The sequence below is a fragment of the Nyctibius grandis genome, chromosome 32 (genome assembly GCF_013368605.1).
Source record: "Nyctibius grandis isolate bNycGra1 chromosome 32, bNycGra1.pri, whole genome shotgun sequence".
Classification (NCBI taxonomy): Eukaryota; Metazoa; Chordata; class Aves; order Nyctibiiformes; family Nyctibiidae; genus Nyctibius; species Nyctibius grandis.
Genome location: NC_090689.1, coordinates 2,729,381 through 2,747,227, shown reverse-complemented (window position 1 = coordinate 2,747,227; position 17,847 = coordinate 2,729,381). Strand labels below are relative to the sequence as shown.

Below are 17,847 nucleotides of genomic sequence, written 5' to 3'. Positions count from 1 at the left end.
AGATGTGCTTTCTTGTATGCTGCTAATCATTGTCACCTCTGCTCAATCCATGCACCTCAGAGTGGTCCAGCCCTGTCCCATCGCGTTCCACGCTTCATCCCCTGGGTCTCGTGTAGAAGACATAGCTATGGGCTATAGCTAGGATGTTAAAGAATTCCCCCTCTGGAGCTGTTCTACATATGTATATATGTACACATATATATGCATACGTAAACACACACACGCTCTCCAGCTGTGTAGGGGAAGTCAAACTAATTTTTAAAGTGTACAAAAGAGCAGAAGTGGAAATCTAAAGCCCTTCCAGTTTTTTTTTTTCATTATAAGCTCTTAAAACTAATTAAACAAAAACCTGACCTTATTTTTATTCCTTTCCTTAATTTAGTGCACATGCAATGGCGAGAGTACACCCCTGCCTGAAGATTTTGAGAGACTCTCGAAAAGTAAAAGGTATAAAACTCATCCTGTTTCTCTGACATATGTCTATATACTAACAAGAACTCCTGCCCCCTTTCCTTTTTCCTGCTGACTATGAAATGTTGTTGTCCCTGATGCCATCCCATTCCTTATTTCTGCTTAGAAGATACTTGTGAAATTGTTGCTAAGTAGCTGTGATTTAAAACTCATGAGGTTTTCCAGGCTTATCCCTGGAAGGTAAGTGAATAATTAAAAACAACATCACTGCATCTGCTAGACTGGCGGGAGTACGTGACTATCTGCTCAGGGCTAGGTGCAAATCACAGGACGTAGCCTCAAAGCACAAGATACCAATGTACTATGCAAGCAAACGAGAAGGCCCTCAGCAGCCTGCCTGATGATCTCTCCCATTTTACAGGGTTGCACATGGGACTTGTGAGTCCTTGTTCCTTTTTGTTTGTTCTTTTCTGTTTGGAGCATGTGAAGCCTTCTAGCCATGACAGAAATATGTAACATAAAGCTTACACTTAAAAAATTAAAAGACTCCTGTATAGAAAGTTCAGTCTGCGGTGAAATGGTTTAGTCAAGAACATGGTTTAAGAAATAACGTCCTGGGCACGCTGCCTTGCTGAAAGCAGAGAGGTCTAGTAATGCCAGGATACTTAGAAGAGATTAGCAGATGTCTTGGTTGAAGCTTTTCAAGACAGACTCATTAGTAAGCAGAGAAGGCCCAGTATCCCTGGGGCAGACAACACCTGTGCTGCTCTTGGGGAAAAACATAATGCTCTCCACTTCTGTTTCTAGATTTGCTGGTTGCTTATGAGACACTTGTTATGGAAGAAATGAGCATGGGTGGTTACTCGAACTGCGGAGAGGTAAGAACTCAAAGGGGTTTTTATTTGAAAGCTTCCATAGAGCAGCAGGGAAAGAAGAGAGCTGATTTTGTTGATCAAGGAATAGTAGAGCTCTCAGTTTTTCCTCCCTCAGTGGTTATTGGGTGGAGGGTCCAAGGAGTGCCTGTTTGGTGAATCTGCTTACAAATGCATAGCTTCAAGGGAGCCAGAAGTCAATAAGACATCAGGATCCTGTTGGACTGGTTTCTACTGGTTTGAAATGCCAGGCAGGTTTGGAGCGCTGCTGTGCCTTGTCAACTGCATCAAGCTAATTTCAGCTCATTTCAAACCTGACATAAGCTGATACTATTCTTATAGCCTGTTCTACTGATTGCACGTGTCTTTAGTAACTCAGGAAAAATACTTGATAGACAACTCTGGGAACTGCAGCGAACGGCATCAGTCCTGCACAATTCCCCACCAGAAGGGCTCTTTTTAGCCCCAGGGAGGACCCTGGCAGGAAGGGAATATTGCTCCCAGTGCAGAGCAGTCTCTTCTGTCCTAGGACTGAGGCACCAGCTCAGGGCTCAGGCAATCCCATCCAGAAGCCCCCCTCCCACGTGCCTCTGGTTTGCCAGCTACAGCACTCGACAGCGTTGCACTGTAGAAAAACAGGCACACGTGCAATGCTCTCTGGCTGCATGTGCATCCACAGGCAGTCTCTTTTTTTTGTCAAACAAGTGACATGGTCTCCTCAACCATAACTCTGTAGCTCACTTTACCCACGTGCTGTGAAAGACTGGCAAACCTTTCCCTTTCAGACCTTTCCTTCTAACAGCAGTTGTTACCCTCCTCTTCATCCCCAGTTTTTAAGCATGGAATGAACAAGGCTGGGCTGGGGGTTGTGAATCTCACGGCTGTGGCACTGAATCGGGTCCTGTGAGAACAGATTTCATTTCTCAGCTCTGCTGCAGTTCCCTGGCCAATCTTGAGCATGTCGGGGGTTTTCCTGGGTCTTAGTTCCTCATCTTTAGATTGGGACTGGTATACTATAGTTTATGAATACTTCTATGTTTCTCCCATAGCCTTTTTTCTTCTGAATTACTTGAGCAGGAACTTAGCATAAGTACAAGAGCATGACATGTGATAGCTTGACGGGTTCAAAAGAGCTCTGGACAATACTGTAATTAAAGAAAAAATGAAACAGTTTGGGTATTCTTTCTTTTTTGGTTATTTTTCATTTGATATTTCCTACATTTCTGTCCCCAAGTGAAAAGCAGGCATTTTGTTTAGATTTCTAGTTCCTCAGTGTCCCTGCTGCTCATCCAAAGTTTTGTTTGAGCTGGTTGCAGTTTCCCCTAAGAAGAGGTCATTGTTTCAGGAATGGAACAGCAAAGTCCAAGTTTTGTGGATTGAGTAACCTGCCAGACCTGTTTTTTTCACAGACATCTCTTTCAAAGATGATTTTGGCTGAGAAAAAGAAGGCAGGGAGGAGACAAGGTTTCTGGAGTGTTTTAGGTTTTACTCAGTCTTGTCAGTTTTTCTTATTTTAGATCTAATGGGGCTGCTTCCATGGGGTGCTGCTTGGAAACATGAAATATTGCCTCCAGGCTCTATTGTGGTACAAATGATGACATAATTGCATATAGAAATCATAGAACAAGCTACTTCCAAAAGGAGAATTTGAGTGAAAACCCCAGGCATTGGCCACATACTCAGGGACAGATAATGGTGATTATAGTTAAAGCATTTTACATTGTCTTGCAAATGTCCTCTCCAAATTATGGCAGTGTGGGACAATAGGGGTTTTTGTCTCTGGGCACTTCTTTTCTGGCAATTACTGTGGCATTTCACACATACTCCTATATTTACAGTTGGTCTTAAAGTGGATTGGATTTATCAGTCCCAATTGCAGTCTGGAGGAAATCAGAGCTCAATAAAATTTCTGTCCATCTCTTAAAACGAATGCCAGCCAATTAGTCCTTTTTGCAAGTTCAGCAAAATGTTTTAAAATCTTTTTGTTATTTTAGTGCAATTTCCTGCTTTCAAGTAGATCTGGAAGCGGCAGCTCCAGGGTAACGGCTGAATCTGTCGATAGTTTAATATCTCAAGAGCTGGCTTGTCCTTGTGAGATTTGAGTCCCTGTTTACTTTGTGCGTTTAAAAATACACCTAATTGCTGGGACGGAGTTCACAGCTATACTGGATACACAGCAATTGGTCTCCTGAGAGTGAAAGGAAAGATTGGCTAAGGGGAAGGATCAGCCTGGCATTAGGAGGAAAACAGGCTGTTTTTTTCATATTTCCTGTATTTTATTTTATTTATATACTTTTTTAAAGCAAGATGACACATAAACATTTGCCAGGAAAAATCACAACTTGTCCTGCCCCTGGAAAAAGACACACAGGTTGGTTGGTTGGTTTAGTTGGTCATGTTAATGCCCGTTCTGGGCAGGCTGGGTCTCCTCTCTGGCTAGACTTCCTCCCTGTGGTGGTTTTTGTGCCTCTCAAGCTGTGCCAATGGTGTGTCTCCTCTCCAACGTTTCAACAGCATCAGGGCTGTGCTCTGTCTGGGTTGCACAGGACTCCTTCAGTGTGACTTCGCTTGTAGAGCAAAGTCAGGTATTTCTCGGGCACTGGATTTGTGCCTTTATTTGTGGCCTGAGGTTTCTTCCTCAGACCGTTCCTCTTCTAGCATCCCCCCCAGAGCAGGATTTTACTCACCTGACAGTCTGGGGCTGAACCAGTCTCTCATTTGCCATCGGGATGAGGTATGTCCAACAAGTCTGGACTAAACTCCCCCAAGCTGTTAGAGGTTTGCAATCCAGGTGTGAATCCTAAGGCAGGTATGTCCTACAGAAGATCCCTGTCCTTCAGTCCTTGTCCCTTCTGTCAGTTCTGCTTGAGAGTGAAGTTTCCCTCGGACTTTGTTTGCTCAGTTTCCAGAGTCACAGCAAACATAATTTAAAGGAACAGCTTTCCCTTTACCCAGATAAGTTAGTACAAACATGCCCTGAATGTCCTTTGCACTGCTTGTGCCAAAGGCTTAATGACAGGGCATTGTTAAACCTCCCGTATAAATCTTTAACAACTGGGTGAAACTTTGGTCCAAATCTGTGAACTCAAATACGTGGAAACAGTAAACGGTATTTGCTTCCACTTTTAAGGCCCGCTGGTGGAGAAACCGCTCTCGCTTTGCATTATTCACAGCCATTTGAGATGAAAAGATGTAAATGTTTGTGAGTATTTTTAGGTTGCTGTTTTTTAATGTCATGTTCACATACCTGGGCACTGGGGTGGATATAGCAGAGCCAGCCTGGTTTTATTTTAAGGCTTTTTGTATCTGGTCATCCAAACGCCTGTTATAATTTTCACCCTTGAAATACTTCCATTTCTTATTCAGGTTGTGCTTACATTTGCTGTTCTCTCCACTGGGCTGGCTTGCTGTTATTGACATGTCCCTTTTCCTCAGGCAGCTTAGGGCCCACTGCTTCAAAGGAGGACAAAGCAGCCCCTAACTCCTGTAGATACCTATGCACTGCTGTACTGAGGAGAGAAGTTCTCCCTCATCCTTGGATAGCTCACTTGGTATTTTCAAGCCTGTAGTTTGAATGACTCTTACAAAAAGCATCGTATCGCCAGCTGAAGTTGATGCTAGTCTTTTCCCTTGATTTTTTTCTTTTTGAACTTCACTGAACTTGCCAAGCGCCTTGTTCATCTCAGAATGTTTTAATTGGCCACACCATTACCCTGTTCCTTTTAAAATGCAGCTGTGTGCCCAGCCTACTCTGTGGAAGGCTGAATGTTGATTGAGTAAAGCTTTGGTTAATACGGAGTCGGTCATCATAGCTTCATGGTCACCAGTGTCAGTGTCCCTTTACATCAGCTGAGGGCCTGGCCTGGGCACAGAGGGCTGTCAGCAATCAATCCTGTAATGATTAATCAAGGCCACCATCAGACCTGTGCTCCTCTGGTCTGTGAGCCAGCAGGACACTGCGACGAGGGATGCGCTGGAATTCGGGCTCCTCCCTGTCGCAGGAGTCGCTCCAGGGTGGGTCTAGCTAGCCTTGTGCTTCAGACGTGCTTATCTGAGTGTCCCCGGAGCTGGCAGAGTACGTGAAGCAAGGGACTCTGGTTTTATTGCATTTTCCAGTCATTAAATTGCTCCAGTGACTCCTTCCCAGTGTTGCTATTTTGAGGGCTAAATAAATCCTGCTTCTGCAGGCCCCTTTTGGTGTGTAAATCTCACCACCTCTCTCCCCTGGCTTCCCATAGATCGTGCCATTCGTTTTGTTACAAAAATAAAGTATATTTATTTTTTTCTGTTCCAAATGGGCAAAGTAAATGGAAAAATGGTTAGGCAGGCTGTTTATTGGATGCTGTCTCTCTCAGAGTCAGGAAGCTTCCCTGTGACAAACCCACAGCTCACCATGGAGCGTCAGCAGGCTTACAGGTCCGCTATGGGGTGATGGTGTTGCCCTTTGGGTTGAGGAGGGAGTATTTGTTGGATTTTGCCCAATTCTATCCATGAGGAGAGGAAATAACTTGTAAAAGGCTCTTACTTCCTGGGAAAGAAACACTGGCGGCACAACTCTTTGCTTACTCCTCCTGATGGAAATCAAAAGTAACTTAGCTGGAGTCAACGGAGTGTGAAATGGCACAAACCCAAAGAGAACCTGCTCCTCATACCTGTTGCTCTTACAGCTGGTAAGGGTAGTGCTGGTTTCAAATGTGCACAAAGGCTCATTTCCTTAACCAGAACTGGAATTAAAAGAAAACAGTGGATTTTTTCCTTGTCTGGTGAACCCTGTTTCCCAAAGAGCTCTGCTATTAGCATTTGCATGTTACATTCATTTTTATTATTTCTTTGGCTTTTTTCTTGTGGTTTTTTTTTCCCCTGACAGAGCAGACTTTCAGTCAGACCCCAGGTCTGTAGGATTTGCGTTCTGCACAAATTATACCATATTCCCCACTGGCTGGAGAGCAGCCCATAGTGTTTGAACTGAAAAATTTGCCAAACTGTGTAATTGCTCTCTCAAATGGCCCGACTCTATAGAAGACCTCTGGATTTTAGCTATAGCTGCCTGATGGCAGCTGATACACTCTATAGTGTAGCAAAAATACTGAATCACCTGAGCCAGGCTTGCCTTTCTGATGGCGTAAGGAATCAATGGATTCAGGTTTGAACACTTTGCAAGGGAAATATAAATTAAAAATTTTTAATGGACTAGATATCACTCATTAAACGTAACCACTCTTGTTTCCCTGCTGATTTCTTTTCACATACGCTCACGAGCGTTAGCTTCTGAACTCTTTCTCTTCACCTTCATTTGCAGCTCTTGCCATGTCTTTCCTAAGAGGTGGCACCCGAAACAGAACGTGGTCCTCCAAATGCAAATGCTCCATTGTTCAGCATTCTGTCGTCATATTATCTTCTGCATTATTTTTACATCCTCTTATTAATGCACCCACACACCCCATTTGCATTTTTTAACCTTTTTAAAAACGTTTTCATTACAGCAATCAGCTATAAGGGCAATGAAGTAAGTGAGGAACAATAGAAGTGAAGAGCTTGATTCTCCTCAGACCTGCACCCATTTTAAACTTCACTGGTGACATTGATTTTGATGTACACCGAAAGGAAAGAGAGGGGATCAAACCTAGCACGTCTACACCGAGACATCCATTTTTTATAGTTAGCAAGGAATGGTTTTGTAAAATAGTTGCAGCACACGTTTGGAAAAAGCACTTTTTCTTTTCTCAGGAAAGGAGCTGTTTTGCAGTCAGAGGACTGCGGTGTGGGCATGTGTCTGGAGAGCAGTGCTGGAGGCCTGGATGCTCACAGCGCTTGGCCGTGGCCGCGCAGGGGAAGCACCGCAGGGTGCCCGTGAGTTGACTGCGTGGCTGTCCTGCACAGGCACTGGGGTTCACCCGGGTTAACCTCACAGCAGGACTAGGCAGTGCGTTCTTCATTTTGGGAGAGTTTTAGCCCTTCTAGCCTGTTACCCTCTGCACACCCTGTCTGATACCTGCCCTGGGGAGCGGGCTGAAGGCAGGGCACCCCGGCTGGCTGCGGAGGAAGGTGGGCACCTTGCTTGGGGAGGAAGAGATGATAAGGGGAGACAGGAGATGGCCAGAGGCACGGCCACTCGGCCAACACAGAGCAGGGAACCATTGCCACCTCAGCAAGCCGCATTTGGGGCTTCCCACTCTAAGAAGAGATGGACAACCAGATTTAAGCTGCAGCTGGGCAAGGTGATTTCTATTAAACAACTGATCATTTATGGGTTGTCTGGCTGCAGAAGCCAAGTGTGATTCAGAACACCACCTGAGTAATGCTGCTGTTAGCCAGGGAGCAGAAAAAAGGTGAAGAAATCCACAAAGCAACCGTTCATGTCTGGCTTTCTGGCAGACTGCGCCTCAGCAGCCTCTTCAGTGTCTCCCTTCCTTCCTTAATTGCTTCTGTTTTACTTGACTCTGGATTTTCTCCAGGAGTCACTGTTAAAAGTTATTACCTAGTGGACATCAATGCCATTGTCTCTGGACTTTTCCTCACGTTGACGGTTGTTTGATTCCAGGTAAAGCAGTGAGGTACAAATGCCCTCAGGCTTCTTTTGTGTGTCTCAGTTAAAGCAATACTTCACTTCCCCAGTTAGGCAAGGTTTGAAAACATGGGGTGTGGTTTTATGATACAGCTGATTTGATGTAATGGCTAGCTGCCAGTCAGAGGTGAGTCTGCTCCTCCTGTCAACAGCTTCATGCTCCTACTCCCCCTCCTACTGCAGATCCTGCTGCTTGTCTGACTTGCTGACGCAGTCCAGGACCATGACCTAGCAGAAAACTGTTCACTTTTCATTTTTTTTTGTCTGGATTAGTTTTCTGCCAGACTGACATCCTCTGATGGCTTGCCAAGGTAAGATGAGCACCAGTGCTGGCACGAGAAGGGATGCAGGCTTGCTCAAGAGAGAGGAAAGATAGTAATACAGAAGCATTACATTAATTTGGTTGGTTGCTTGATTGGTTGTAAATCTGCACCTTTGCAACTCCCTATTTGGCTTGCACAGATCAACCACAACTACCATCAAACGAGGAGACTTTTCTTCCTCCTTTTTCATTACTAGCAAGGTCTATTTGCAGGCTTGTTATTTTTTCAGATCACTTCAAAGACAGGAAACATTAATGGCAGCAATGGAAACACAGTAGAGAAGAGGGGAAAGCGAGAGAAACAGCAAGGAATGGGATAGGAAAGGTCATCTCTGACAGCAGCAGCACATCGTTAGATCAGTAGCACAAGGCAGTCGTGAAATCATTTGCCTGGGGACTCCCAGCAGGTGCAGGTGCTGCCTCTAAGCCAGCCAGGGCAGAGCTGGGAGAAAGGGTGTTGCCATCCTCTTCTCCCTCAGCTGGGACCCATGGGTCATGTTCTCCCCTCTGTTCCTCAGCCTGACTCTCCCCACTGGCTCATTAACTGCAGCTACTGGGGTGGTTGGGCCCTGGTAACACCTCCACAGAGGCTGCTGGGAGCTGCATCTGTGGGCACCAGCATGTTAGTCCTGTACCACTGCCTGGGGACTCCTGTGTCAGCCCATCTCTTCATCCTGAAACAGCACGCCACTGGATTGGAGGTGCCTGGAGCCGGCAGAGGAATATGTCAGGTTATCACAGCACCGTCACCTGCTGGTTATAACCACTTTCTGGGTTCTTTTGGCAAACTTCTGCAGAGCTCAGGAGCGCTCTGAGAGGGAGCACTGGGAGTCTGCGTGCTGGGACCAGAGGAACTTTACCCTGCTCGGTACAAGAGGACTAGGAAATAAGACAGAATGCTGAACTATGTAACCATTAGCAACAACAGCTGTTTGACGGGGCTGTCAATCAATGCAGGTAGAAATATGCTGTTTAATTACTAGGGTAATTTAAAAGTCTTTCCCTAGTGCTTGTCCAGCTCACATGGCACCTCCCCTTATATGCAAAACAGGTTTGGTATTTAAATGTCAGCTTGTGTATACATGCCAGCTGCTAGCTTTTCTTGGGGATCCGAACCAGCTGACGTTGCTGCCAATATAAATAATTTTCCAGGTTGGTGACTAGTTGGTAAGAGTGGGGTGAGGCTCCCTTTTATCTAATCCAATAGGAGAGCTTTTTAGTTTGTTGGTTTGTTTTTTTTTTCCCTTTGACGTGGCTTCCAGGAGACAGAGAGAAAGAGGTATTTATTTTTCTTTTTTTTTCTCCTTTCTTTTTTTAAAAAAAACCTTTTTCATAACAGTGGACACTGCTAGGAACTGAAAAGGTAAATACAACATTTTGTAGCTTCAAGTAGGAGTGCAGTTTGTGTATTCCTCCACCAACCATACGCTAAGAGAAATACTGCTGCTTCATGTAATTCCTTTCTGGTGCTAAGAAAACCTGCACTTTAAGGCAGAGGAGCTACTGCCAAGCTAAGCCACAACATTTTAAAAGCAGAACTTGACTGATTGTTTAGGAAAGCATGTACTGGGGAGACTGAAAATCCTCTTGTAAGTGTGGTATGAAGTTTTTACCACAAGAAAAACTTTCTGTTTCTAGTGTGGTTAAGAAGTACAATCCAACTGGCTGCTGGATTAAAGTCATTCCAGTTTTGCGCCTTTTCGGTTTCAAATTCTGAATGTTTTAGTTTGTTTAAGGTTTATTGTTTGACAGGTCTTGCTGATCACTCTCCTTTCTGACTTTACACTGAAGGTGAATCATTGGACTAAATGAATGTGTGCTGTCTGGCTTGTTAAGAAGTCCCGTAGCCTAGATTTAGCGTAGGATCTGGTCTAGGGGCATGAGAAGGCTGGAGATGGCGTGCTCTGATGCTGGGCTTTGGCAGAAATGGGCACGGTCACGCTGTTTAGCTGGGAGGAAAGGCTTGTGCACAGGAATACGCTGTGTAGGAAGTATTGTAGAAGCAAGCTGGGTCTGTTTCTTAGCCCTATATAACTGGAACATGACTACTCCTGCCCCCCCCCCATGCAATATCCCAATAGAAATGTCTTCTGTAAGTGAAACAAGAAATGTATTTCAGCATAGTGCTTAGCTGACTTTAAGTTTGGAAAACACTGTAAGTCTTGGTCTGATGTTGAGTAGAGAACGACCAGACCTGGATTCTTGTGCTTGCCTTGGAAAGCAGAATTTTAGTTGGGTTTTGCACTTGAGTCTCTTGGGTTTTTTTGTTTGTTTTCCTCCCAAAACCTCCCTGAATGGGTTGGTTTGGGTTTTTTTGTATCTATCTGAACCCCTTCAAGAACAAGCTGCCTCCTGCACAGAGCACAGGACACCCTGATGGGGACCAAGGGATAGAGTTCAGCATATTACCTCATTTCTGCTGATTTTGTTTTTGAAGACATACTGTCATTTCAGCTTGGATCTGAACATGTTAAGGACAGGTTTTTACAGAAGCTGAGGCCAGTGGAAATGTTATCCTTTTTAGTCACTTTTCTTGGAGAGGATTAAAGAAAATAAACATGCAAGGGCTCATCCTGCTCTATAGACAAGTCCATGTGAGCTGGCTTGAAGGACAGAAGCGTAAGGAACAAGTACCCTCTCCTGGTGTCTACCAGCTCCTATCCCTTACTGCAACTTGGGCTCCTTCCAGGCATCAGATCCATCATAGATTCATTTGTTGACAACTGTTATTTCTTTTGACTCTTCTGGTGTGCTGGAAACAGTCTCTGCTTTGGAAATCATTACAGCTGTATAACTCGCAAACTATGAGTAATGATTTCCTCCAGTTTAACTCCCTCCTTCTCTTCTGTGTTTCCACTGTGCCCGTCTTTCTCCCTGTCTGCCCAGTTTTGCCTGGGGGTGAGGTACTGGATTTCAGTGCAGCAGCTTCCCTGGTGCCTTGGAGAGGAATTGCAGGTAAACGACAGTCTGAACAGGGCACTTCTCAAGGATGAGCCTGGGAAATAAGTGCAAAACTCCAGTAAATACCAGAACGCACAAGGGAATACTGGCTTAATGGCTAGAGGATAAATTTCCCTTCTCCTTACTAGCACCTCTGTCATCTGCAAAGAGGTTACCAGCTACCTCTCTTTCTCCTAGGAAAAAAATACCACATCAGCACAGCTTCCCCTTTCTCACCCCTTTGCCTCACAAAAGTACAGCTAACTTTTCTCTCCAAGTTGACTGAACTGATACAGGTCTGAGCAATTGTTCTCAGTATGTGTACAGCTCTCCAGTCTTCTGCTTGTATTGCAGGCCTTTCTGTTCCCAGAAGTTTGTATTTTTTTCCAGTTATAGCTCTTGGTCTTTCAAAAGACATTGCCATGGTCTACAAACTTTGTGTTGCCAATGTCCTTAGATCATGCTGGCTGCAACACTGCCACCTTCTTCTTCCTTGCGGGTCAGCCAGTGGTATGTCAGTAGGGCTTGGGAACAAAGTAGCATCATGGACACATGCATCCCTTGGCAATTTAATCTCAGAGGGACTGGTGTGTACAATTTGAATTCCTGCAGTGCTAGACTATGAGCTTTTGAATGCTCTTCGTGTGGCTGTCCTGTCAGCGATTGCTAATTTTACTTCTCTTTTATTCAGGAGGGTGTAGCTAGTGCTCTTGCCTTTGGAAATGGGTAGAGGTCAAGAGAAAAACAGTTTCCTTTCAATTGGCTGGAGAAGTAACTAAAGTGGCACCTTTTTTTTTAATATATTAAGAACTTATTTAAAGATTCTGCATTTTCAATTCCTTGTGAAACTCAAACTGTTGTGATTCAATCTCTGCTTGAGGATCCTCAAGGGAGAAGGGAGAAGAAGCTGAACACTGACTTTAAGTGTGTTTAAAAAAGGATGGAAGAGTTTCTCTGCAGATGGATACATAGTGTGTATGTGTATATATATGTATACAGACATAATACCCACACTGTGTGTGGGGAGCATATATACAAATGTGTGTATGTGTGTATACACACACGCTCACAGGTATCCCTGTTTAGTCTCTGAATAGATGGAAGAGTCACTTGGTTCTAGTATTTTCTTCGATTATAGCTGTGGGTGCTGTGTCCAAGAACCTCAGGCTTGTTTCTATGGCAGCTATTCCCAGCCTTTTAACATCCCACCTCCCCTCAGTCCCCATGTGGCAATCAGAGGAAAAGAGTAGTGTTGTGACACCCACACTGAGCATCTCATGGAGAGGCTAAGAGCATGGGTAGAGATGGCTGCAGATGACAGGCTCATACGGGAGGGACTCGGGTGCAGCACGGCCTCCCATGGCAGTGGTCTCTTGGCCTTGCACTGGGGGCTTTGGGGGACAGCCCAGATCTACGTCTCTTTTTATTTTCTTTTATTTTCTTTTTTTTTTTCCCCCCTTCCTTCTTGCCCTGCCCTGAAGCGGGATTGCAGTAGCAGAATGGCATCATGAGCGGGAATGCTAGGGAACCTGTGCTGCACTAGACAGGCTGACTAATCTCCCTTTAAATAATCTCCCTTTAAATAGTCTGGAAGCGCTCTAGAGAGCTTCTGTTTCAGAAGCCATGAGAACACAGCCACGGCTGTGGTCTATATAAATAGCCAGCTCCATGCTGGTAAGTAGGGAACAGCACAGTTATTTGTTCTAGGAAGGTCTTCCTATTTTCTTCATGTTGTTGCATGGATAGCTGTGATGGAATTCTGCTAACATTTCTGTGCAGTAGTGGTGCTGCTGTCTTTTCACAGGCTGCCGTATCGTCAGTGACACTGAGGAGTGAGCAGCTGCCCTCTGGAGATAGACTTCTCTCTCTGGTGGCTTTGCATCTGAGTGGCAATGGGGCTGTGGCTTGCTGGGGGCTGTACAGCTGGCTTTAGCTAAAACAGTGCAGTTCAGGCCCTTCTGGTCAGTGCTGGGAGTTCAAAAATCTCACTGATATTTATAGCATCTGGAAGGTGAAAGCAAGGAATATTTGAACAGTTGCTGCCTAGCTATGGATCTGGATAGAGCATAATGTGATGGTCCTGTCTGAGGAGGATGAACTTGGCTTCTCTGTGATGTCCTAACTTAGTAATCAGCACTGTAAACAACAACAAAAAAATGTTAACCAAGTCTATGTTAGTTCTGCTGGCTGACACAATCTTTTCTCTTGTGATATGGAAGAGTGGAAGCTCTTCTCCAGGTAGGTACATGCACTCTGCAGCTGCATAAGCCATCTTCAGTTTGCCTCCATCTGGTCCTGAATTCTCAAGACGGCCTTCAGAAACATAAGGATCTGATACATGGCCAGTAGCCACTCTAGTGCTTTCTAAGATTTAGGTAAATAGGAGAATCCTCAACAAACAGCGCAGCAAGTCTTGCCTCAGCCGAGGTAGGAGGCATTTGAATTTCTTACTCATAGTGTATTGTCATCTCCCTGCCATCCTACCCACTCAATGCGTCAGAGATCTAAGGCTTGACTTTTTTTTTTAAGTCCCCCTTCCCTGCTGAGCAGAGGATATTCAGGCCTTCAGTTTGTCAGAGATACTTTTTCTTTCTTCTTTTCTTTCCCCCGCTGCCCCTCCACCTGCCCAGACACAATTCCCTTGAGCCAGTGGGTTTTTGCCATCACAGGAGAGGTTTGGTGCAAGAGGACAAAGGGCTGAGTGGGTCTGAGAGGAAGAGAGACTCTGTGGGGGCATAGCACAGACCAGTTACATACAGGCAGCTTCCCTAAGTACCCCCTCATGTTTGCCTTCCTAACGTTGCTTTTAAGTCACTGTACAGATGACAAGGTTTTTGCTTGGCCCCAAGTCCCACCCGATGCAGTGGGACACCATTCAGACTGTTCTTTAATCTTACAGGGGGAGGGATGGTCTTTTTCTTTCTCTTTTCATGCTCAGTGCTTACCATCCTCAAATAAGGGCACAGCTGGGGTCAGGGGTTGCCTCAGTGTGTCAGTTATGTGGGATTTTAACCTCGTATTTGGCAAAGCAGAAGTTCTGTGCTGGGTTTTGGAAACACCATCAGCAAAGCCAGTAATGGTCTTCTGAGGGAAAATACTATAATGTTTGATTATCAACAATCCTCTGAATTACAAAGCGAACCCACAAAAATCCCAGCCTGTGAATTTAACTGAAAAAACAAACCACAGACAGCATTATCATTAACTGTGTTTAGTGTCGTTACCGTACGTCACTCCAGTAAGATCAACCAGGCTGTTCCTGGGGTAAGTCTGGTCTGTGTTGCCAGCTAGTGTGTACCACATGGGTTCTCTTCGGAAAAGCACAAGAAAAAGGCAAAGCTGAAAGTAGCAGAAATTATGTTTCACTGAACAGGGAGGGCAAAAAGCACTGCAATCTGCCCCGTCACATTCTGCAGGGCTAAGGGTGGGTCAAGCTGCAATACATCTTGTCTTCTTCCCCTCAGCACGATGGCTGCGTTTCCTGTCTTGAAGCAAGAGACGGTGTTCCAGAACGGTACCTGGAGCTATCGAATCCCAGCCCTGCTCTACCTGCCGCGCTTCAGCATCATCCTGGCCTTTGCTGAGGAACGAGAGGACGAGGTGGATGAACACGCCAAGCTCATAGCGATGCGCAGAGGCGTGTATGACCCAGCCACGCACCGTGTTCAGGTACCGATGTGGGGAGAATGCCCACCTGTACTGCTCCCCTGTCCCCAGACGAGTTGGATGTGTTTGCCCTCTTGCTGTAGCTCACTCTTGCTGTAGCTCTCCCTCTCCCCAGTTGTAGGAGACAAATCTCCCTATAAGTGATGCATGTGTTGTCATAACTGCTGGGATTCAAGGCCATGACTGGGCAGCTGTTAGGGGGACTGAAGCGGGCAGGTGCAGCAGATGTTCTGGGGATGGCTTTGACCCATCATTGCAGAGCTGGAGAAGCAGATAGAGAGATGGGACAGAAGATGCAACAGCAAAGATGTGGAGGAGAGGCAGAAACGGGGAGTGCCACAGGGACGGGGAGGAGTGAATTAGCAATCAGTGAATATTTTTTTAAATTAATCTTCTTAGGACTAATTTCTGGTTTAAAAAACAATTGAGAACAGCTAGTCTCCCCACGCAAAAGAGTGTCGTCTGGTTTGTCTGTGCCAGTGAATTGGCTACCTTATTAATCTACCAGTTATTATTAACAATTATCTTGCTGGGTGACTGGGGGTGGTGGATACTCTATTTATAATTATTTTTTGCATTTGCAAATGCATTAATGACTTAGGGGGAAGAAAAAGTCATTATATTTTTCCATTCCAATCCTTCATTGGTGACTGGTTGGCTTAAATTATAGACTCTTAAGAGCTGGAGTCTGCCTAGCAGAAGCAGCCTCTGAGCGCACCTGCAGTGTCATACCATTCAGGCAACATCTTGTGTAACCCCCTGTAAGTCAGTTAAGTAGGGCTCAGTTGGTCATAAACTTAGTAATTTGTGTTCACATGCTAGAGTTTCTTAAAATGGAAATATTAAATATTCCAAAAAAGTTAATACGGGTTGAATAGACAAAGATAAGACGTGACCAAAAAGGGTAATCAGCAAGTCAGGGTAGAAAAGCTAATTAGTATAATCTTACTGGAAAATACTGCTGCTTTTACCAAGCCAATAACACTACGTAGGAATAATTTTCTAATTGCAATGTTAGTGTTAGAAATGTGATTGTGTCATATGCTATTCATTTAAAGAAAGGGAGGGGTTGGAGGGTAGTTATACCTGCTCTGTGACCTGTTTGCTGCGTCGGACCACTCGGGGTCCAGATTTCCCCACCAGAGTGTGCAAAGCCATGCAGTCAGCTCTGGCAAGGTGCCTCGGTGTGGGCTGGAGTGCCCATTCACACACGGATCAAAGTGGAGGAGTAGGAGTCTGAATGGAAAGGAATTTGTCAGCATCCAGGATACCTGAGAAGGCCTCAGTTGTCTAGCTGGCTTCCTAAGAAACACTGCCACAGCACAGTGTCTGTGCCAGCACGCTCTGACCACTGGGCACGTCTGTGTGTCATATTTATCTATATTTGTGAGAATTTCTGAAAATTCAGCTGCTGTAGGTTTTTCAAACAGTGTCATCAGACACTAGCTGCATTGAGATACGGAGCTATCAGCTCCTCAGTGAGGAGTAATAAAGAAAGGACATAACCCACCTGTTTGGTGAAGTGCATTGTGTCATCCAAATAATTTATGTTTGGCGATGCCAGTATATCATCTTCCCATTTCTTGCTCTGTCCACTAACTTGCTTCTCTTCTGTTCTTCTCGTGCTCTTCTGTAACTTTCATCCAGGCATCCTTACACTGTAACGTGGATCTCTTTGTAATGGTGTGTTTCTTGTCTCCCTTCACACGGGCCCTGGCAGTGGAATCACATGGAGACCATTGTCAGTGCGCAGCTGAAAGACCACCGATCTATGAACCCCTGTCCTGTTTACGATGAGGTCTCAGGGAAACTGATCCTGTTCTTCATAGCCATCCCAGGAAAGATCTCTGAGCAGCACCAGCTCAGGACAAAGATCAACCTGGTACGTCTCTGCTACGTCACTAGCGTGGACCAAGGCCGCACCTGGAGCGCTGTGCAGGATGTCACCAATAGCACCATTGGCTCTGAGTACAAGAACTGGGCCACTTTTGCAGTGGGGCCAGGTCATGGATTACAATTGCTCAACGAGGCCCGGAGCCTTGTGATTCCTGCCTACGCCTATCGTATCTTGGACCCCAAGCAACACCCCACCCCTCAGGCCTTCTGCTTCATCAGCTCTGACCACGGGACAACGTGGGAGATGGGGCACTTTGTGGGGGGGCAGAGTGCGGGGGAGTGCCAGGTAGCGGAGGTGCAAACCTGTGGCAGGAAGGTCCTCTACTGCAATGCGAGGAGCAGCAGTGGAGCCAGAGTCCAGGCTGTCAGCTACAACTACGGGGTGGACTTTGAGGGAGGCCAGCGGGTTGAAAAGCTAGTGGAACCTCCCTCTGGATGTCATGGAAGTGTTATTGCCTTCCCACCTCCCCCTGATGCCAGATGCCAAGACAGTTGGTTACTCTTCACTCATCCTGCAGACCCAAAGGCTCGAAGAGATTTAGGAATTTACCTCAACAAAAGCCCTTTAAATCCAGCACAGTGGACAAAACCACGCATCCTCTGCAAGGGCCTGTGTGCTTATTCGGATCTGCAGTACATGGGCGTTGGGCCAGATGGCTCACCCTTGTTCTCCTGCCTGTTTGAACGTGGCTGCCGCAAACAATATGAAGAGATAGTCTTTGTACTGTTCACTTTGAAGCAAGCCTTCCCATCGGAGTGCTGACTCTGGAGCGTTGCATCAGCATCCCCCCGAAAACCACCTTTGCTGATACTTCTTTTCCTTGTCACTTCTCATCTGTCAGCAGAAGGTTTTTTGTGCTCCTCCTGTGCCCTTGTGTTTGGTGTTGGCTCGTGGCAGCTGTAGATCACGAAGTCCATTAAACGTACTAAAACTGAACATGCGTTTGATTTCGTTTTCTGTTCCCTGTTCTCCCTTCTCGCTGCCATCTTAAACATCACGTGCTTAAAACAAGCATGACCTGGGGCCTCTCGCCTCGCAGCCTCCGATAGCCTCGATTAGGGACATGTGCTGACAGCGTAGGGACTGTGTGGGAACAGAGGGCGGAGATCTTACGCTCAGCTGTATTTAAGTTGTGGAGAAGGTGCTAGAGAGGACACTGGGCTTAGTGCCCTCT

At 45.7% G+C, this 17,847-nt stretch overlaps 2 protein-coding genes across 5 annotated transcripts in view; one reads left to right on the top strand and one right to left on the bottom strand.

The window, feature by feature from the left end:
• The window catches only part of NGEF (neuronal guanine nucleotide exchange factor), a 51,544-nt gene extending 47,374 nt beyond the window's left edge, over positions 1 to 4,170 (bottom strand). For both annotated transcript variants that reach the window (XM_068420984.1, XM_068420985.1), the window contains exon 1: positions 3,971 to 4,170. The gene's annotated coding sequence lies outside the window, so the exon portion shown is untranslated. The remainder of the gene's footprint in view (positions 1 to 3,970) is intronic.
• NEU2 (neuraminidase 2) lies at positions 1,251 to 17,609 on the top strand. Of its 3 annotated transcripts, none has more exons than XM_068420988.1 (3): positions 1,251 to 1,289; positions 14,575 to 14,779; positions 16,497 to 17,609. In XM_068420988.1, exons 2-3 carry the CDS (start codon positions 14,579 to 14,581, stop codon positions 17,433 to 17,435), a joined length of 1,140 nt encoding a protein of 379 aa, XP_068277089.1. In that variant the 5' UTR covers positions 1,251 to 1,289; positions 14,575 to 14,578; the 3' UTR covers positions 17,436 to 17,609. The 3 variants fall into 3 exon arrangements, with proteins under 3 accessions (XP_068277089.1, XP_068277088.1, XP_068277087.1); XM_068420987.1 differs by lacking the exon at positions 1,251 to 1,289 and adding an exon at positions 9,274 to 9,322; XM_068420986.1 differs by lacking the exon at positions 1,251 to 1,289 and adding an exon at positions 9,344 to 9,449.
• Positions 17,610 to 17,847: the final 238 nt, after the last annotated feature.

What these genes read in the sequence shown, in the direction of transcription:
- NEU2 (XM_068420988.1), top strand. Translation starts at nt 14,579, where the DNA reads ATGGCTGCGTTTCCTGTCTTGAAGCAAGAGACGGTGTTCCAGAACGGT. An exon ending in CAGCCACGCACCGTGTTCAG is followed by an intron (nt 14,780 to 16,496) that starts GTACCGATGTGG and finishes GGGCCCTGGCAG; the next exon opens with TGGAATCACATGGAGACCAT.